Below are 21,967 nucleotides of genomic sequence, written 5' to 3'. Positions count from 1 at the left end.
CTTAAGCATCCTCCTCCCCGGCCGCTCCCCTCGGCCCGGGGGGAGCCGCGGTGCCCGCAGCCGTGCCTGGAGTCGGCCCGGAACGGTGCTCCCCATGTGGGGACCTAAAATGGTTGACAGGTTTTAAATTCTGCTGTTATCGCTGGGGAGGGGGGTGAGGAGGGCAGCCCTGGACAAAGTTTTTATGCGAGTGTTTCCAGGACGCTGGTGGGGGGTTAGGCTGAGGGGTGCCCTTTTATTTGCTGGATCCTTTGGGTTTACCCCCCTTTTATACATTTATATATATATTTGTATGTATATATATATTTGGGGAGAGGGCACAAAAGTGTGAGGGGAACCGAGCGACGTTGGTCAGTGCCTGCCTGGAGCGGAGCCAGCAATGGTGGCCAGGGGGTGCAGCGGGGTTTGGGGACTGGCACCCTGAACCCCGACCCCTCCCCATCTTTTGGGGAAGGAGGGGAGCATTTGTTTTGTTTTTCCTGCCCCTTTCCTCCCGTTTGGGGTGCTGGGGACAAGGGGTTTATTTCGTGGTGATGCTTTCTTCTTGGGGAGGGGGTTATGGCTCCGCTGTATCCCGCGGGGCTGGGGGAGGCGGGATGCTGTCAGGTGAGGGCGGCGAGGGGCTTGGCATCAGCTGCGACACGGAGCGGGGAAGGCTCTGGGGCTTCGCACCCCGTTCCCCGCCGGGGAGGGGCTGCGGGGCTCGGCAGCCGCCCGCCCGCCTCCCCCAAGCCCGGCAGCGCACGGCGCAGGTGCTTCTTCCTCCTTCTCCGCCTTCGGGCCCGCGGGGGTGACGGCGGAAAGCGGGCAACTTCAGGCCGGGGCCTGGCCGGGCGCTGCAGGCCGCGCTCTCCTCGGGCGGCTCGCAGCGATAGGCCGGGGAATCGAGGGCCTATTCCGGCCTCGAGGGGCGACGGTGCTCCCCTGGGGAACTCGGCCTCGACCGAGACGGAGCCCCTCGGGGCTGCCAACCCGGCTGAGGCCGCTGCCGGCGTGGTGTCCGTTGCAGGCCGCGGGGGAGCCCGTCGCCCTCAGGGGAAGGGGGCGGAGGAAGACCCCCTTCCCTCCCCCCGTGCCCGGGGCCTGCCCGCCCTCCCGCGGCCTAAACCCGCTGCTCGTTGCCGTGCGGGAGGACGGGCTCGGGGAGTCTCCCGGCTCCTGGCCATGAGGCCTCGGCAGCTTGTTGGGAGCGGTCTCTTCTGGGTGACGGCCTCGGGGAGCAGCCCAGGCGTCGCGGTGTTGCTCAGACTCCCGTGGGTGGGCTGTGAGCAGCGGCAGGGCTGGGCGAGTGGGTCGGGGCACGGCTGTGCGCTGCCTCATCTGTGTCTGCTGGGCAGGGCGGCATCTGGCACACAAAGGTGGCAGGGATGGCTCTCGGAGTAACATCGGGATTAGTGAAAAGTTAGTGTGGCTGTTATCAGCATGGATGAAATAAAAACAGCAAAGCGTACCCCTGTGGAGTCAATCTGATGTATTAAGACCTTCCTCAATTTAACTTTTTTAACTGAAAGAACTTTGAAGTGCAAGTCCAGTGACTTCAGGAATAAGCATTATTCAGGGAGTCTTGTATCCCTCTGCATTCACAACTTTTAAAGCATGCATCCATTTGTCATGTGAATGTATGTATGCACACTTTTGCGTTGGGGGAGTACTGATTCATCTAAAACTCTCAGATGTGCTAGATCTGGCATACTGGTTTGTACCGGTCCTTTTCCAGCAGTAGCAGAGCTATGCATTTTTGTTCTGAAGCACTATGAAGAGCACACATCTTGTTCCTTTTTATTTTACATAAGAAGTGATAGAAAGGCCATCAGAGTTTTCAATTCTTGCTCAAGAAAGCCTCGTGAGGCACTTCAAGTCTTGTCATATATCACTGATGCGTTTAGCTATGTTGACATCCATCCTTTAGGTAGAAGCAAACAATTAAGGGCTGGAAGAAGCCTCAAGAATTAGTTTTGTCCAACTGCCTGAGTCAGAGTAATTGCAGCAAGAAAATGGAGGTGGTTTTCCCATCAGGTGGATAAGTAAAGAAGCAGTGATAAAAGGAAGATTTTCCAACCATGCCTAGTTCTCAGTTTCTCAACTTCTTTAGAGGTTCATATTTGTAGACATGTCCCTCAGCATATAGGAGATGGTACCCTTCTAAATTTGTCGGATGACTAAGTAGTAAGAAAATAAAAGGGGAGAGGAGGAGAGGATGCTGAAGTTACTTGTGTTAGCAGTGCATGTATTTGGGGTAATTAAGAGCAGACTACCTTAAACCTGACCTTGCACTGGTGTGCTGAGAAAATGAAAGGTTCTAATTACAGTAACTGCTTCTGACAAAGTTTTGCCTTATTTGTGACCACAAGATCTAGAATGTTTTATGAGACATAGCAAAAGCAGGCAGGTGCTTTGTTCACCATTCAAGAAAAAAAGTGAAAAGGCAAAAGATTTATGGATGCTCTTAAATTTTGTGCTGTTATAAGTACAGGCTTTTTTTATATTACACTCAAAACACTACTTTTTAGGGTCACACTTTATTGTGAAATGCTGAGAAATGGCAAAAAAACAGTGAGAATGGGTGCTCAGAAGGAAGATAAAGAAGGGGTATAAACTGCCTGTAATCTGAAGATTTTGTGGATGTGTTGCTTCAAAAGACTTCCAAATGTAGATAAAGCCTTGGAATAGATGGCATGTGGGTCTGTCCTCCCCCAAAATAGTCAGTGTGCTGAGGTAAGGATGAGATATTAGATACTTCCATCTCCGTTTGTAGCAGCTAGGAGAGTTAACAGGGATATTGGAGTGTGTGAAAAGGAAGAGTGCAAGCACTCTTGATCAGTTTTAAGTAATATGTATATTCTCAACATTGAGGAATCCGTCTCAGCTAATTGACTTGTTAACAGCTTAAACCTCATTGGAGCTGTTTTAGTAAAGCACAGTGCATTAATACTGGCTCTACTGATTGCATTTAAATACTAGCCTGCATCCAAGTTAGTGCTGTTCTCATCTGCATTGTCTGGAATGCTTTTCTTGAGTTATGTGTTCTACTTTTATTGATTTATTTATTTATTTCTGGACATATCTCCCAGAAGCAAGTCTGTAAGGCTAATGATTACTGATTCAGTAAACATTTCAAGCTGCTTAAACAGGGTTTATGTTACAGATAGTTTTCCTGTTAGGATTTTGAAGTGAACTTCAGTGCAGACAAGCTTCAGCAAGCCTTTTGGAATCACGTTTAGAAGTTCTTGCTATCCGAACCTCATTAAATCTTGTATTAGTGATTTCACATTTAATGGTAACTAATTTTGTTCCTAACTGTGGTTTTGAATAGCACTGTATTTGTTGTTTTGTTTACAAAATTCCTATGTTCTGGATGCATTTGGCTGTTTTGAACACTATAAATAAAAAGTTTAGGTCAGCAAATACGATGGGACCTTCTGGCCTGTAGGCTTTTGCTCTGCCTGCATGGAACTTACCAGTCTCGCTTTAGAGAGGGAGAGAAACACCAATGTTCTAAGGCAGGAGTGCTGTAAGAAGGGACAGGCAGAAGGAAACGAATTTAAGAGAAATAAAAAGAGGAAGTGGATACTAAAGAGACAATGTAACAAGTAGAGAAGACCTATCTGTAGAATGACACAAGAGAAGAAGAAAGCTCTACCTGAGAGAAATGTGTAGCTGGGGCTGAAATTGTTAAAACCAGCTGTGGGATGGAGTTGAAAGATTTAACTGGACACAGTGTCTCGTTGCAACTTTTTACATACTAGGTGGTGGTATTTTTTTATTGCCAACAGTTTGAGAAACACATGACTGTCAGTGCATGGAAATTAAATTCACTGTGCAACGATAAGCAGCTGACTTCTTCCCTCAGATATGCCAAGCATCTCCTTCTGCAATTTAACTTAAATCATCTTTATTTAGTCGATTTAATAAGCTTGCTTTCCCTCATCCTCAAGTTTGGTGGATGAGTCTTTCTATTTGTTTATCTGTCATTTTTCATGTGTGCTATCTCTTAGAAACATAAGTATCTTTATCAGAACCTCCTTCCCCTCCCCCCTCACCCAAAGTGTGCTTTCAAGATAACCCCTTGGAAATGCTGTAATCTGAGGCTTATTTAATCCATGCATATATTCTTTTTCTCCCTCTCTCCACGTTTTATTTATTTTTTCCTCTTGCCAGATAATGTAGAAGTTAATAGCTTCTCCATGATCGTAACTTTGTAGGGTTGTAAGCAAGTGCTGGTAGTTCATCTGTTGTTTGGTTGCCAGGTAAATCCAAAAGAACACGAGCCTAGCACAGCAGACTAATAACTAATGCTAGATACAGTAAAGCAAGTGAAGTGATGGTTCTGCGCTGTTTGGCCCTGGTGAGGTCTGAGTGCTCCATTTTGGGCACTGAATTTTGGGAAAGATGCGGTCTAATTTGTGAATATTCATAGAAAAGCAAGGAGGTTATGAATAGTGATCAGAAGTATAAAAAAGTGAAAGCAGGGATTTTGTTCAGTCTGCAGAAAGAAAAGCTGGTTGGAGAGGCAAGACTTAAAACATATAAAAGTGCTTTAATTGTTGTTGCATAAAGTTGTAAGCTTCTCTATCTCCACTGGGAATAGGACAAAAACTCTGTCATGAGTTATGGCAAGGAAGAATTTAGGGTGTGGTTTGATCTTAATGTGCAGTAACTCATGTCTACATCCAACAGGGGTGTCCTTTTATTCCTTCTTCCCTTCATCCTGTAGTTCATTCACTTTCCTTCTCCTCTCCCTTGTTTGTAATGTGGCACTTGTATAGCTTAAAGTCATAAACGAGTGTGACTGAAGTCTCTGGATAGGGGGAGGAATAGAGAGAGGTTGTTTGTCTGAGGGTTGGTTTTCCATCAGATCAACCTGAAGGTGGTATTCACTTGCTGGCTGCATCACTGCTGTTTTTGAGGGAGTGAAAACAATATGGTGCACGTGGCAAGGGGGAGTGGGATTATGTGTCATGTCAAACTGCACCCTTGGGCTAGCTATTAGGATAATCTGCCTTATGGCAAGGATAATGAAGCACTGAAATAGGCTGCTTAAGGAGGGAGGTGAAGTCTACCTCAGTGGAGTTGGTTGTGTTTGATTTTTTTGGTGTTTTGTTGTTGTTTTTTTTTTTAAGAGTAAACTATACACACATACTGGGAGTAATTCAGACAATCTGCTATTTTGCCTGTGATCAACTTCTTAAAAGGCTTTCTATGCTTTCTGTAACTCTTGCAGTTTCTTGAGCAGATACAAGCAAGAAGCATAATCTTATGTTCCTATTCAGATCTGTTGCCCACTTGCCATGTAGGTTCTTCAGTGACTGGGCCTGAAGAGGCATACAAGAGAAGGAGCTGTAATGGTCTTAAGCTTTGTCTGCAACTGATAAAGTTAATGCACTTAAACTGCAGTTTAAGTCCTTAGTGGTATGACTTTTTTAAATACTTGTCTCTGCATGTGAGAGTTCAAGTGTGTTTCATGAGCTATGCAGGTCCTGTTAAGGCTAGATTGGCTTTCTGCAAGGGTATGTGCTGGCCTCCTTCAGACTCTGGGGAGAACTGTACTAAATCAATTCAGGTGGACCACTGTGGTTTCTCTTCTAGACTCTGGTCTGAAACTGTGGTAACTTTTCCAGTTAATTGTGTGTGAATTTACAGATTGCCTGCTCTGAAGGTAACCAGTTCAGGGAATGTTTTAGGGAAGAACTAGCCCAAAAGTGGGGCAAAAATGGAATGCTTTGATTTTTTGGAACTGTGAAGGTAGTCTAATGTTTGTTCTTAAATATATGCCATGCTAACTCATTTAGTATCAGTTTGGTTATTTGAAGTAGACATATTCTACTTATGTTGCGTCTAGGCTACTTAGAAACAACCAACCGCCACCACCGATGTGTTTTTTTGAGTGCTGTTCTTTTATTCTCCCAAACTCTGGGGATATGCAGAAAGCACAAACCATTCTGAAATGGGCACACAGTGAAGGGGCTCTTAATTATTCCCTGAGGTCCTCTTTGGGTTGACAGGGGTCAGAAAATTTGTCCAGGTTGAACACAATGTTTACTTACTTAGAAGTCTATTTCGGGATATCTGTCCCAAGATTTGAAACGAAAGCTTTGTTTTTTAGCTATGTTGTGCATCTTCTGTCCCACCTGTGTCTCATCAGGACAGAAAACACTAAACAAAGTATTCCAGTGATTTGGGGTAGGAGAAGAAATGCGTATTTGTGTATTCATGTGTTCTTGTTATTTATTTTTAAAGTAATAATTGAAATACTCTTCTTTACATTGAGAATAATGGAGAAAGGTGATAAATTTTTCAGCTGACCACAAATATTTCCTTGACCAGAGTTCTCTTCCTGCCTGACCTCCGTTTTACATGTAGGAGCAGGTATGATCTGTAATGAACACAGAAGTACTTGGCTAATTACGTCTTTTAAAATATGATTCCTTTCTGACAAGTGGCTGTGGAGTGGTATCCTTAGCTGGGTCACACAGATGTACGCTTTTCAAACTGTCAGTCACACAGTCCTGATCAGGAGCACTGAAGTAAGAAGGTGGTGAATCTTTTCCCACTTTGTGGATGTCAGACTTACTTCTGACACTTGCATAGTTACGTTGCCCCAGGTCACTTTCACAGTTCAAATTACTTGGATTTCAATGAGTAACTACATGGCCCGGTAGGAAAGAGTCTCCAATATGCTATTAACTCTTTGGCTTAGGAGTGCTGAAGGATCAAGAAACCCATAAAATAGTCTTCCATTTGTACTCACACCTGCAAATACTTGCAACTTTTTGTCATTAGCAAACTTCTGAACCTAGTTCAAACGTCATTAATGGTATCATAAGGTAAGGAAGCAGTACGAGGAAGTGATTGCCACTACCATTCTAAACTTGTTGGTAGGTTGCATTTGAATTCTGTGTAGTTAAATATATTGAAATAATATCCTCTTGAAAATTGATGCTAATATTTTTTTAGGTATCTCTTGCATCTTTGCTTGGCTTTCTTAGCAGAAGGCTGAAACGCGTTCTTTGAAACTTTTTAAAAGGTAGTTTTCAGACTTTGTGGCATCAGGAGCTCAAAAATTGAGAAGTCATGGATAAGCGGGACTTAATTTCTGGAAAATCCCCAAGAAGAGCCTGGTGCTGAGGTGCTTTCCATGCATGGCATGTATCTAGGTTTTTTGGGCTGTGTAGTAAACCTGTTGCTACTGGTATATGCTCACTATCGTGTAGTAACTCACAGTTAATCTCATGTGGAGTGTGAGGCAGAGTTGTCACAATTGTGCACAGCGGTTCCACTGCTTTTGGAAAGCACTGAGTGGCTTGTGCCACAACATCTTGCCCAACTGGTACGTGTGCACAAGTCCACCGTGAATTGAAATGATCTTAATTAATCTCTATTCACTGACCAGCTGTACAGAGCAAATGCTATAAGCATGATGTTTCCTGTAGTTCTCAGGCTTGTAACTTATGTTCCATAATGCGTGTGCACTTTGTGTCACATGAATGATAGTTCCTTTCTATGGAGCCGACTCCTTCCATGTCTTAACATTTTCTTTGCTGTCTCCTTGCATACCTGTCCTTGTGTGCCTCCTTCCTTCCCTTTCTCATTTTCTAGCAGATTGTTGTTTCTGGTGGAACTGGCCTGCAGTCAGTATTTCTGGAATAGCTGAACTGGAGACAGAAGGCAATGCGCTTCCAACTCAGTTAACGTTAGCATTTTATTAAGCTTTTTTGTATGAGGGACTAAAACTGAGTCATGAAACAAGTGTGTGCAAGATGATGTGTGAGTGGAAAAGGGGCAGTATTGCATGAGTGTGAAGAGCTTTCAAGCTCCTAAGCTTGAAAAATATGCCACTAGAAGGGCAAGCATAATTCTCAGACCTCTGTAGTAGTGAGGCCCTCTGCCTGGTGGAACTCTGGGTGTTTGGGAGCAGAGATTCATTAGGGAGAGCTGCTTCTTATCTGGAGCTGTAGGCAACAAGCACTGAAGAACAGGAACTTTAAAAAAATAAAAGTTATGATAGCTTTGACCAAGGCCAAAGAGTTTTCTGCACAGGCTGCGATTTCTCCCTCCTTTTGTTCTGTATGTTTGTTGCAAACCATAACAATGGTTGTTCTTACTGGTGATCTTCATTGTTTTTGTTTATATTTGGACTAGGTAGGTAGCAAAAGTGAGTAAGAGTTTGCTGCTGAAGCGGGGTTCCTAGTTGCTGTGCTACTGGGTAGGAGGATGTGTAGACTTAAAGCAGTGGTTTAGCAAATTGCCTTGCTATGGTGACAATAAAACTGTTACTATGTTTTGCTGTTAAATGTCTTTTGCAAAAGTCTTGAAAGACAATAGATGCATTCTGATAGAAGCAGTAGCCTTAAACGTTGCTTATGTTATTTGTCAGATGGTGTTAACATTAAGACTTGGATGTAGGCAGCTTCAGAAAGTGACCAGTGTCAGTGTGACAGTCACTCCTTTATTTTAGTGTGACTGAAGTGGCCACGTATTTCTCCAGTCATCTGTTCTGTCTTCTTATTAGCTCATCTGCAATCACTGGAGTTACAAGTACACACTTTCTTTCCCGTTTCTAGACAGAAAAGAATCTAAACTCATATCAATTTAGATTAGCATAAATTATGAGTTTTTCTGGAGCCGTCACATTTGACTCTTGTTCTCATTAGTTATAAAATTCATTACAAATCTTTTTATGATGTATAACTTGTTTGCATTCTAAAGTACCAACTCAGGGGGAAGAACACACAATATTAATTTCATGGAGCATGGATAAATGTAACGTGCAGCTGTACTGTCTATCAAAGTGATTGTCGTCAAATCTCTTGGGAGACTTAAAGGCTGAGAGACTGTTAACTTAAGGGATATTTGATATAACTCAGTTCCATGGAAAAAGATCCTAATAGAATCAAAGGGTGTGAAACTTTTAAAGAAATCTGACTAACAGTAACGATGAGTTCTGTTTATGCATTTGCCTCTTTGTTCTAAAACAGAACAGTTTTGGTTTCCTTTTGTCTGTTTTTTCCTTCAGGTTGAGAACTCAAAAGGCACTGAGGCTATGCTTTTAATTGTGAACAAAGCAGTAAAATGTTTCAAGAGAAATAAGCAAGTTTCTAGAGGTGCTTTTAACTTGTGATGCCTTCCTTTCATTTGTTATTAGAGGGAATATAAGAATATTTTGATTTGAAGCTTAAGTATCTTTATTTGAATTTTACAAGGCATCCAAAATTGATGTCTAGCACTATCAAATACAATAAAATCTTCAAGTTTTTACTTCCTAATAAGCTGTTCCTTAATGCAATTAAAGCACAAACATTATCTAATACTTCTTTTCTTTCTGTTTACCAGACAGAGAAGGAGGCACTGTAATGTATTTCTGTGTGAAGTTCTGAACTGAGAACTTGTTTTTCACAGTCAGGGTGGTGAGGCACTGGCACAGGTTGCCCAGAGAGGTGCTGGGTGTCCTGTCCCTGGAGACATTCAGTGCCAGGCTGGACCAGGTTCTGAGCACCCTGATCTAGTTGTGGGTATCCGTGTTTGTTGCAGGGGAGTTGGACTAGATGAACTTTAAAGGTTCCTTCCAACTCTAAGGATTCTATTATTTAACTGCAACTAGGCAAACTATTAGAAAAAACATAGGAAGGTGTGAAGCAAGAGAGATTTGGACTTCTTTGGCTGTCCTCTTTGTCAGGAGTTCACTTCAGAAGTGTCTGTCTTAATCATTACAGATCTGGAAGTGTGACGTAACTTGACATGCTTAAGATTCCTGAATGCTTTGATGAGATCTTTTTATGGCCTTACGTCAGTTCCATAACTAACTTATGTGATGGGGACTTTTTAAAAACTGATAGTGGAGATACAGTTGTTGGTTAGAGAGGGGGGAAAAAAAGCCTGTTTCACAAATCACTTAAGCAATGCTGACAATAAGAAGTTGGTGGGGAAGCATTCTGCCAACATGCATATGTTAATTTGGCATGTAACTTATCTACAGCTTGCTGCAGAATTTTACATGCCAGTAAAATCCTGAGTCTGCAGGTTGCTATGGCTTGTCAGTATATATTGGCAGAATAGCAGCTTTTTATTCCAAACTTCCTGCTGATTTTTCTGCTATTGTTAATATTAATTGAATACCTGACTGCATAGTGTCTTTATATAAATGCTTATGTATTCAAACCATTACAATCCATGACGAATTTTTTAGTGTTAATTAGGATTTCTTCTATGAGAAACTGCAGAATTAAATCACTTGTCTGTCATCAATTCACACGTGACTCAAGCAGTAATGTGTTTCCTTCCTCTCCTTAGGAGGTGATGACCGCCGGGTCTTACTTTGGCATATGGAAGAAGCCATCCACTCAAGAGTCAAACCAGTTCAGCTGAAAGGGGAGCATCACTCCAATATCTTCTGCCTAGCTTTCAACAGTGGCAATACAAAAGTGTTCTCTGGAGGTAAGAAGGAGCACCCTGATTTCACCAGAGTCTGCATTGTGGTTGTCTTAGAGTAGAAGCCAAAAGTGAGATACTTGCCCCGTAGGAAAGGTCTTTTCTATAATCCTCTAGAATTCTGGAAGCTGACATTAAGCATCAGGTCAAAGTTCTTTGGGATCAGGGAAGTCTTTAGCTAGCACAGCATTCTCAACGTTATCATGTTTCTTTTCTTTTTTTTCCCCAAATCCTCTTGTAAGGATGCTGTCACAAACTGTCATGAGAATCTTGGGTCTTGTCTTATAACTACTTGTGCTGAAGGTTGTGAAACATCATCTTTGTCACTCCTTAACTGTGCTCAGAGCAGATCCTTCATCCTGTACGGCACTCCAGCTTGATACTTAACTAGTAGCAGCAGAGTTGTTGTTTTTTTTTAATAATGTATGCTCAGCTGGCTGTTGCCATCTGTCGGTGGGTCACTTTTTCCTCAGATTTCATTTCAGTCCCTACTGGGTAAGTGTTTGCCCTTGAGATTTGCTGGAGTTTTAGAGTCTGAGTGACCTCGATATTATTCATCTTTTTTGAATGTAAGTCCACATTTAGCAGGAAGTTTAATTCAATCTTTAAGTAAGTGGATGTATACTTATTCTAGGGCATTAGTCCCTAGAATTTAGGTTCATTTAATTCTCATTGCTTGGGTGTGTTGTGGCTTTTTTTTTTGTTTTTTAAATAGTTGGGTAGGAAGAAGAGTTGAAATGAGAGGAAAAAGAGAGGTGTTTAAATACTTAGACTGTCAAAGTGCAGTCAGCATCCTTTTCTACTGTACTTCACTTATCTGACATGATTATCTGAAGGAATAGAGATTATCTCCTATCAATGTCTGTTAAAGGTACAGTTGGGCATATTTTCAGATATTATCAGACCAGAGCATTTCACTGCCTCTTTGTTACCAAGATTTTTGAACTGCATATCAGTGCCTTAAATTGGTTTTAAGGATGTGTAAATGGTGGAAACTTCCCATCCTTTTATGATGTGTTAAAACCATACCACCCCTTGGAGGGGAAAGGAGAGAGTGAGGGGAAGAGGACATAACTAAGCTTAAGATAGTGTTACATTTCAGGGATGAAATGATTCAGATATATTGAAAGTTGAGGTAGAGAGGACCCCAGTAATACTGAATACTGACATCTGTCTTCTGATTTTTGAGACTGCTGTTTATTGTGAGAAACAGCAGTCAGCGCCATCCTCAAATGTTTGTTTGAGGCCTGCAGTTATTCCAATGATATATTGCTAGAGGCTGTTTTACTTTAGTTTGAATTTAGGCAATCTTATGTGAATATTCAAGAGATTAACTGACAGATGAACTGTGATAGATCTTGCTGGAGCAACTGTGATGATACTTTCCCATTTCTAACTCAACCCTCTCTCCAGTGGTCTAAGCTGTCAGATAGTGTTACCATTGTGGTTAACACCTGTAGTTATAGATTTGTATAATTGATTGCAGTATATTGTTGCTAAGATGACAAATTAGATGAGCTGTGACAGCTGAGGCACAGACAAACTGGCTGTTCTTGTCTCTTTCTGCTTCTCCACATACACATGCTCTACCTCTGCCAGAAATTATTTCCATTGGAGGAGTTGGGAACTCTTTTAACTGCTCCATCAAGATTCACAGAGCTCATCTGCCAGGGCTGCAATTCTGACTCTTGGATCCTCTGTAAAGAGTTTCTTTGCATGGCCTACATGTACCATCTGTTATCTCTCTGTCAGTAAAATGGGGCTAACTCTATTTATTCACTCAAAAATGTTGACTTTTAAAAAGCCTGAAAGAAGTACAGATCCCGAAATCTGTTGATTCTTCCCTCTTCTATAAGTTACTGAAGCTGGAGTTGTATTCCAACTTCCAGGATTTGAATACTACTGGAAAAAAAAAAACCCTCTTGACAATGAAGGAAAAAATATTTTCTACTTCAGTATAAATTGAATTCCATCCAAGGAATTTCAAACATCCTTCCTTTGAAGGAGAGGCTGTGTAGCAGGCACCATGTTAAACTGCTTCAAAAATGGAAGGCTGGAATTGGGTGGATAGTAGTTTCATGTAATCTGAGGAGAAAAATATACCAAGGAAATTCCTGTCTCTTCTCTATGAACATTGGGAGCAGAGAAACATGAGAAGTGGAAGATCTCCTCTTATTAAACTACTTGGAATTTTATTTTAATTTTATTTTTATTTTAACTCTAGGTATATGCAAAAATGAAATTACAGGGAAATGAATTCTTCTCTACAGGCCTATTATGACAGCTTAGGACACCTTAACTGTGCTCCTCTGTACTATTTCATCCTGATAAGTACAACTGAAAGGAATGGTAGATATATTCTGTCTTTTCAATCACTTTAACTACTGTTATCAAAAGCAGAGGTTATGTATGGCAGAGTTGTATATAAAATTACGAGGAAACTTCTTAGGGGGAGGAACTAGCCTATGTTTTTCATTGATGAAAAGCATAGATGTTAGTGTAGTTTTACTGGGTATAAACTTTGCCTATAACATATAATGGACAGTTTTCATTGCAGTTAATGGTTTAAGGACACTTAGCTATAACTGACTCGTTTTTTATACCATAAAAAAAATGATCTACTGCATTAATCCATGGCTGCTACAATTTAACCAGGGCCTGTACAGAGAGCAAGTAGGTATAGAAAAGTCTGATGCCTCATTAGTCAGAGAGAAACTTTCTTGTATTTCTTTTACTGGGACAAATGAATTGAAAGGTATATGGTATGAATGGAAATCGTGTCATATGAACACTTAAAAATTGTAATAGATAAGGCTTTGCTCCTGAACTTCTGGCTTTAATGTACACTGGAAAAGCTTCACAACTCGGTATTGCAACTACAAAGATATTCTGAGCATAAAAGCATGACCAGGGACTTTCTTTTTTTGTTGTTGGTGGTGGTTGATTTTGTTTTTATGCTTCTGAATAAAATGGATGTTTCCTTAAATATTTTTAAACAGGTGGTGCTGAATTAGGTGAAGTAATATCAATGCAGAATCTGGGGGGGAAAAGTATTTTGCTGTCCTTTGAAAAACACAACAGAAGCCAGTGGAATTACTTTGTAGCTGTGATCTTATTCTGTATGCATGTGATTAGTTTCCATTGTATTCAGTGGATGCAGTCAAAGAAAAACGACATGATTGTCTGCATACTTGGCTTGTTTTTTGTTAATACAAAAGAAATTACAGTTCACGCTGTCACATTTGTGCCTTCTCAAAGGTTGCCAAACTCTGAAGGCTGGCAGCACGAGCTGGCAGCACTTGACATGTGAGCCCAATGCATTTTGTTTATGGCACCTTTTTGCACCCTCCATTACCTTCTTAGGAAGCATTCTCCAAGCAGTGAGAAATGTGCATTCAAATGTGAGAGCTAAAGGTGTTCTGCTGCTTTGTAGTATATTCTTCTCTTTACTGCAGATGTCCTACTCAAGCTCAAACTGAGTGAAGGATGGTCAGTAGCCCACTTCGATGGAAGTATTTGTTAAGCGATAGAAAACGGAATGTGCTAGTGCACTTGATTGCGACTGGAAATGTCACATGGAGCTTCTCATGAAACTGAGCCCAGGGCTGACCACTTGGTAGCAGCACTGGTCTTTTCACTGCTTTGGTTTTGATTTCAAAATAGAAAAAATAAATTAAAATTCCCATTTTTAAAACTTTTTTTTCTCATCCTGATGTTTTTTAACCACTGAAATGTGATGTTAACTATTTGTATTTCTCTTTATAGGCAATGATGAGCAAGTTATACTGCACGATGTTGAAAGGTAAACACGGTTCTTGCTTTTACTGCTTCATGAGCTCCATGCTGGAGGAATTTATTTGGTTGTTGTTTTAATTCAATGGCCTCATGGAAGGGCATAGTTTTGATTTGATCCTGGGACATGCTTTTTATTTAGATAAATTCGTGTCTAGAATAAAGTATTCCTCTCGTCATTTATTAATTTAAGTGCTTGGTTTCTGCATCATTATGACCTTGGGAAGGAGAATGATTGTTAAATACATATGCCCTCCTATGGGTACCATAGCAGGTTTTATGTAGATTCAGAGCCAGATTATTCTGCCACATATACAAATATTCTGACACACAGGGTTTTGGTGCTGTGGTTTTTATTTCTTTTGTCCTTCCCCTCCCCCTTCTTTCCCCCACCAAAAAAAACCAAACCAAAACAAACAAACAGAAAAAAGCATTAATAACCTCAATCAACCAAAAGAAAAAGAACAATCCAAACCTAAAAACAAAACAGAACCCTGAAAAACAGTTGGAAATTAAGCCTAGCCTTGACTAATACAGGCTCATTTTGAAGTATATGTTAAAACTTTGATCAGTACTCGTAATTTCTGTAGATTTAAGGATGACCACTGAAATGATATGAACTCATGAAAATCAACTATAATGAAAAAGAACAGGAAGAGAGAAGTGGAAGAGCAGAGAAATATAGAACTTTTAAGAAATCCTGGTTAATGTAATCTGGATGTATTTCTTGTTAGATTGGTCCAATTTCTTTGTACGTCTGCTTTTCATCATATATAGTATCTACTTCTCTTGTAAATCTTGGGTGAAAGTTGGACAAAAGTAAATTTGCCTTGTTCTCCTAATGCTCTCTAATAATGCTGTTTTGTCTACTTGTCTGTAGGCGGCTGTGTTTGTTTTAATTAAATCTGGAAATGTCAAAATTTTAGGCACTGATGTTTCTTGTGAATTTTCAAGCTTCTACAAGAACTATATTAGTGACAATTTTCCGTATATAAAATATTTGTTCTACTCTTTCTCAGATGTTTAAACAAGTCTTTTTTACTTTATTTTTTTATGTATTTTTAATGTGCTTTTGTTATCAATTTGTTGTCATTGTTTTGTTTTGTTTTTTCCCTGTAACTGTGCTAAGTCTAGTTCTGTCCTTATAGAGAATTCTTCCCTATAAGGCTGTTTGCATGATCTTCTGAATGGAAGGAGCCTTTATTACTCTGATGATAATTCTAATTTAATTTTCCAGAAAGCTACTATGTCATCTTGCTTTATAACAGTGTATATCCTTAATCCATCAACTGCCTTTTCATTCTTTTAAATGGATGTTACTGTTTCTCTGGGCATTTTGTTAATTGCCCATGAAACAAAGTTAGATCTCTCACCAAGAGGAGCAATTTACCATGTTGGCAAAGCACTGATTTTTTTGTATGGAATCATTTTTGTGGAGTATCCAACAGATGTGGAGATTCTATTCAAAGTGTATTCCCTAAGGAACATTCCCCTGTGCCATGGCTGAAACTTAGACTCTTGGGTGACATGTTTGTTTTTTGTTTTGGTTTTGTTTTTTTTTTGTATTTGTTTCTGCTTTTTCTATATGAGATAAAAACATGGGCCTGATTTATCCTGGAGAACCAAGTAAACCTATCTGAAGAGCTAGCTGGAAAGTTGCTCTTTTGTGAACTTTGGCTGAGCTTTTAGGTGATACAGAAGCCTGCATTAATGAATCTACTTCTGTATTATTTTCCTCACCAGTCTAAGCACTGTAACTTGGTCCACAGGTCCTCAGACCTCTTTCCCATTACTTCCTCATGAGAACAATTGTTTCATGACCTCTTGGTCACTCTGCATAGCTTTTTTGGTTTTTGTTTGGCTTACCCCAGTTAAATACAAAGATCTTTATATATAAAAGATAAATGTACCTTATTGCTATTACTGCATAGATAAAACTGTGTCTTTCTTTCAGCACCGAGACCCTGGATGTGTTTGCCCATGAAGATGCAGTGTATGGCCTTTCAGTGAGCCCAGTTAATGATAACATCTTTGCCAGTTCATCAGATGATGGCCGTGTTCTTATCTGGGATATCCGGGAGTCTTCTCATGGAGGTGAGATATTCAGAAAAAAGGGTCATTAATGTGGAAGGAATTTGGGAGATATGGGCAAAGCAGAGAATGAAAAAGCTGTTTTTATCTGGATTAGCAAAGCAGAGAATGTTAGAGAAGGGTAAAAATAATGCATAATTATTGTGACTAGTTTTAGGCAAGCTGGGGTTTTTTACTGTTCAGTGTTACTGTCCTAGAGGACTTCATAAAGTAGCTGCATATAGCAAAGGGTGGCATAGAGCTTGGCATGGAATAGGTTTTAACTTGAGTTAATGAAGCAGTGTTTCTTCAGTAAAAAACATCTTGCGAAACTAGAAACCAATTAGGAATGTGGGTCAGGTGTTTGTTTTAGAACAACGTTTTTTTATATAGCCTGGGATAAAATGTTTTGGAAGTTTAAGAAGCCATTATTTTCAAATGAAAAACTTTCCAAAGCTAATTATAGATTTCCCCATTACACCAGTAATTGCTTTTGTGTGTTTTCTGGTTCTCTTGTGATGTGTTGGCAAAAAGTGACAGAGTAAGATCAGTTTATCTGGAGGAAAAAAAAAATTGCATTTATGTGGAAACTTAGAGCCCTTATGACATGACAACTAAGAAGCTTCGTTTTTACTTCAACCTTCATTCTCTAAAACAAAACTGAGTACTGTTGGTTTATACTGCAAACACTTAACAATCTGGATGTTAGTGGTTTGCTGGGGTTTTTTTTTGTCTGTTTTAGTTTTTCTCCTGAAGATTCTCAATTTAGGTCTATATTAACATAATTCTGGAAAGGAATACTTCAGTAATTGATTACTTCAGGGTATGAATATGTCAGTAGATTAAGTTATATATGTACCCCTTCCTAAAGAACACAAAGCTGATAATTTAAAACAGCAGTCTGCAGGCCCTTCCATTATAGCTAAAGTGGCATTTCTTCTGTAAGATGACTAAATACAATTGCCTTAGTTTGTAGATTCCATTAGTCTTGCAGGAAAGTTGTTTGTGGCGATTTGTATAGATTTCTTACTGAGTCAGACTTGCTCTTTAGCTGAACTAGCTTTTTTGTTTTTTGTTGTTTTGTTTTCTTTCCAGAGCTAGTGAGTTTGCTAACATATTGAGATTGTAATTCTTCTCCTTTTTGCCTAGGAAGTGAGAGCTGAAACAATATGCTTTCTAGTCTCATATCAGTCTTCTAGCCCTTTTGACATGACTAGCTCTTTAATGACCAAGCACAAGCAAAACTAGGTCTTCCCTGATAAGCCTCACCGGAATGCTCACAATAGATTGCTTATTGATGCTCTCCCTGTGCTGGATATATTGCCTTTGTATGAATAAAAAATTAAATGCATTGCATCTAATTTTCTGAGTCTTACTGTGCGTTCTGATTCTGTTGTGCTATTGCAATACCCTTTTCTCTCTGTCCCACCTGATAATTCTATTAATAATTTCTGAAAAAGAGCATACACACTCAAGTGTAGGGTATTTAATAAGAATGTCCACAATGTTTCTTCTCTGGATCATTCTCAGAAACTTACTAGTAAATTTTCCCTTGCTCAGAAATCCCTCACTATTGCAGTGAAGTGTTGTTTTCCCTTCAGCAGCTAGTTGCTTACCCACCACAGAACTCCTTTTGCCAGTCCCAACTGCCTCTAGCTGATCTTACAGTATACCACGTGAGAAATGCAGTCCTGATTAGAGCTGCCATATTTTCCTAAAGTAAAAGGTCACTTACTTTTTCAAAAGAAGAGCTTAATTAGTCTGATGTGGCTGTTCTAACTTTGAGAAATTCAAGTCTCTCATATCATCCCTATTTTTCTCTTTTCATAATATCCAGGTGATTCAAACAGGCACTTAATGTGGCTTCCAAATTAGAAATGGCAAAATGTTACTTATTGCATTCTCCTGAGCTCTGCTCTATAAAATCTGTTAGGAGAGCTGCCTATTGTTGACAGTTGGTGGAAGTGGACACTGCTTGAATTCATCTGTATTAAACTTCAGTATTATAAGCTAATGCCTGAACTCATCTAACTTCTTGAAATTGTATGGGACAGTGCGAGTTAAGAAAATGATGTGCCTTTAGAGGTGCTTATGGGGCTAAAGGTGCCCACACACAGTGACCTAAATAAGGGCAGTTACAGTCTCCTAAGCACATGAGCAACACAGTGATTGCATCGAACAGTGAAATGGCAAAGACTGGCATAGTCTTGTTTCTTAGTTGAGTGAAAGAATGGCAGCATGCCACAGAAGAAGTACACAACAGAGTCTTAAATTATGCCTAAAGCTATAAAGCTAGCAGAAGGATACAGAGAAGAATGACAGTTGAGGCTTTTTCCCCACTCTTTGTAGAGGCAGCGTTTGGATGGAATGAGTATGGTAGAGTAACAAGCCAAGAACATTCTTGTTACCCTAATCAAGCTGAGAGGAAGAGTCTGAATAAGTGTCTTTTTAACTCTGTATGTGAGTTAATCCCAGTTATTAATGTTTTTATGTTAGAAGAGCTCTCTTTCTTCTTGCATACTAATACAACTGCTGAATAGCACTTTGAAGAGGCCTTTCCCCAGGAATAGTAACTTGCTTTTAGAGAGTAGTTCCATACAATTTATCTCACCTTTTGTGGTATTATTCTCCAATGTAAGCAATTGCTACTATGTTTATAGTTTGGGTGATCATCAATGGCTGTGGAGGCTTCCGGACATACAGGGTCTTTGCTAGGAAACTTTCAGAAGTCCCCCATTATGATCCTTCTTAGGTGACCATGCGATCATGAACCTTAAGAAGACTCAAAAGCTTTATCTTTGTATGTGGCTGTTTTTTAACTCAATTTCATAAGCAAAACGATGCGTTGAAATCTAGTACAAACCTTTCCATATTTGTACAGAGTTAATGTACATGTGGGTGGATCTTAAAACCTCAGTTTTTATATTGCTTTGGATTTGTCAGCTTTAGAAATTGTTTGAACATGTCTCTGTGTCTTCAGATCTTGTTATGCTGTTTCCATGTTGAGCTGCCAAACTCATTGCATCAAACGGTTGTCTTCTTTGTTTGTTCTTATGTCTGAAATCACAACTTTTTCAACAGAGCCCTTCTGCTTGGCACACTATCCATCAGCCTTTCACAGCGTGATGTTTAATCCAGTAGAACCCAGGTTACTGGCTACTGCCAACTCTAAGGAAGGTGTGGGGCTCTGGGATATTCGTAGGCCTCAGAGGTAAGTTTTGGCTGTCCTGCTTTTAGGCCATGTAATCTTTTTCTTGTAAGAAGTGGTGCTGCTATTTTTAAGTTGGAGCATATGACAGTAAGAAAAAAGATGCAGAAGACGTTTAATAGCAATGTTAGTAATGCTGAATTAAATTATTTTATGTAATTACCCTTTTTACACATACTGTCTTCTATGGATTCCAAGTTGGTCTGGATCTTCAATGTTAAGTCATGTTTTGGAAAACTATCTGGCCTTATCATTGCAGGATTAACTCAGGCTGTTGTCAAGTTCTTGTCGTTATGTATAGCATTGGCTTGCTAAGAATAGAAGACGCCATGTTGGGGCACTACATGGCTTACAGTTTGTTTTTTTTTCTACCTAGCATTATTTGCAGTGGCTAGAACTAGAGACTGTGGATAAGTCAGCTTTTTGCACAGCCTCTAGGACATTTATGTGACTTCCTAGACACCTAGACAGTAGTTTATATTTCTTCAGGTTTAGCATGTGTACAAAAGACTTGTTAACCTCTGATAAATCTGAATTCTAGTCTTTTCTTTGAATGATGGGGGGGTGAGGGTGGAGGGTAGTGGAAGTTTACCTGAAGTTACAACCTCAGGCTGAAGGCTTTGAGTAAACAAAATGGGTGGAAGTTTGTATGCATATGTCTGATGGACAAGAACTACTTCCTTTTGGGTCTTACTCTGATCAAAGTAAGTCTTTCCAATTAAAAATCTAAGTATTGGTAGTGAAACATACCTTGTAACAGCTGTGTTGAAGTTTCTAGGTGGGTAGGTCATGCTGCTTTTTCCACGTTTAGGGGAATGTTTGCAACACCTCACTTTACAGGTGGACATACGTGACATATAGCATGCAGCTGATCCTTAAGCACTGAATTGACAGCATTTGTACTTGCTTAGTACGTGTAATCTCTTGTGTCTAATAGACTCAATGCCTGCAGCCTTGTTCCTTCAATAGGGCTGAGAAAATGCAAAAAGAACAGTAAGTGGCAACCTGCCCCTCCTTCATTCAGTGATATTTGGAGCCTCAGACTGAGCAAGCTGTAACTTAATGCAAATTAAAACAGTTTACTTTCAGCTGCCATCTTCTGGGATGGGCATCAGCTTTTCTCCTTTGCACGACCAGAGAGATGCCCAGAACATGTTGAAAAGGGTATCTTTGGTGGTAGAAAAGAAAATGGTGTATGGTGCTCTGCTGTCGTTGCAATTTGATTCCAAGAAACCTTCAGGAAGGAGAAATGTTTGGAGTGGACTCTCCATGTTATGCTGGTTTGCTGCCAAAGTCAAGTCCGCAGATTCAGCTAAATTGAACTGTCTGCAGATGTAGTTTTTTAATCATGGAACTTTGATTTGTAACATATTTGGAGCCAGTTCACTTTGTCTTATAAGGAAACAGTTTTATAATGTATAGATCAGTTAAGGCATAATCCTTCCAACATCATGACAAATGGAAGAATGGAAGCCAAAATTCAGATTTTTATTGGCAGCTCTTGATTTATTACCATCTCTTTCTTAGAAAAAATATACAGTGAACTTAATTATATTTAGAAATAAATAAAATACTAACATGAGTGAAGTAACACACATGGTACTTTAAGTACTTGAGGTAAACTTTACATAGAACTGAAGTTGCTATGTGAATCAATTTTCATCTATTTTCTCTATATGTGGTAATGCTAAAAGATGCAAAGTGTAATTTCAGGTAAGATAAGTTCCAAAAGCCTTTTGATGGATAAGAAATTTTACAGGGATAAGGAGCTACCCTTAAGGAACATCCCTGAAGTTCTTCATAACCTCAGAATAAACAGGAAGCTGCTTGTGTAAGTGCATGCCAGAATACTAGCACAGCAAGAAGGGTTACTACATCAGCTGCTTTTCTTGCTGTCAAGAGTCTGCTAATGGTAGAAATTCTCTACTTTTCTTTGTTGTTGCTGTTTTATAAAACTATCTAAGAAAATGTAATGCTATGTGATGTGTGGGAAGGAAGAGAGGAATACAAACTTTGCTGATGCATGATGTAGAAGTACTAACTTGCTGGGGTTGTTGTGGAGTAGTACATAATTATAGTTATAAAATTTCTAGATAGATCTTTGCCTTCCCATGCCTGTCTTTTTCTTTTAATTTCCATTTCTGTGCATGAAGGGTATTTGTGAGGACTATTTTATGCTCTAAGCTGTTAAGGGAACTTCTCTTGTTGCTGTTGTTGATATCGTGTGAATTTTTCAGACCTGTCATTCCGCCTGTGGTTCTAGCAGAAAAGAGTTGGTCAGATAAACTTAAGATGCTTTGGCATAATGTGTAGTAGTGGGGTTATGGTCTGAGGCTGAAGATAGAAAAGGGAAGTAGTACGTGTGCTTGTAGAGACTTGCTGTGCATTGCCAAAACAGTAATTTCCAGTGGGTTATGCATTCCAGTGAGTACAGCATTCCGCTACAGGAAAAGTGAAACCACTATAAGTAGA

The 21,967-nt window shown here is 40.0% G+C and overlaps 1 protein-coding gene across 2 annotated transcripts in view; it reads left to right on the top strand.

The window, feature by feature from the left end:
• Positions 1-21,967, top strand: part of DCAF5 (DDB1 and CUL4 associated factor 5) — a 62,393-nt gene that overhangs the window by 328 nt on the left and 40,098 nt on the right. Inside the window, exons 1-5 of one of the 2 annotated variants that reach the window (XM_072337482.1) lie at positions 32-120; positions 10,288-10,431; positions 14,191-14,227; positions 16,172-16,311; positions 19,369-19,498. In XM_072337482.1, coding sequence (XP_072193583.1) covers positions 10,320-10,431; positions 14,191-14,227; positions 16,172-16,311; positions 19,369-19,498 — 419 coding nt within the window. In that variant the 5' untranslated portion in view covers positions 32-120; positions 10,288-10,319. Of the gene's footprint in view, positions 1-31; positions 121-10,287; positions 10,432-14,190; positions 14,228-16,171; positions 16,312-19,368; positions 19,499-21,967 lie in introns of those variants that run through there. The other variant, XM_072337481.1, reaches the window with a different exon arrangement.

Source organism: Excalfactoria chinensis, chromosome 5 (assembly GCF_039878825.1).
Source record: "Excalfactoria chinensis isolate bCotChi1 chromosome 5, bCotChi1.hap2, whole genome shotgun sequence".
Lineage (NCBI taxonomy): Eukaryota > Metazoa > Chordata > Aves > Galliformes > Phasianidae > Excalfactoria > Excalfactoria chinensis.
The sequence above is the reverse complement of the archived record's forward strand: the minus strand, read 5'-3'. Positions and strand labels throughout refer to the sequence as shown.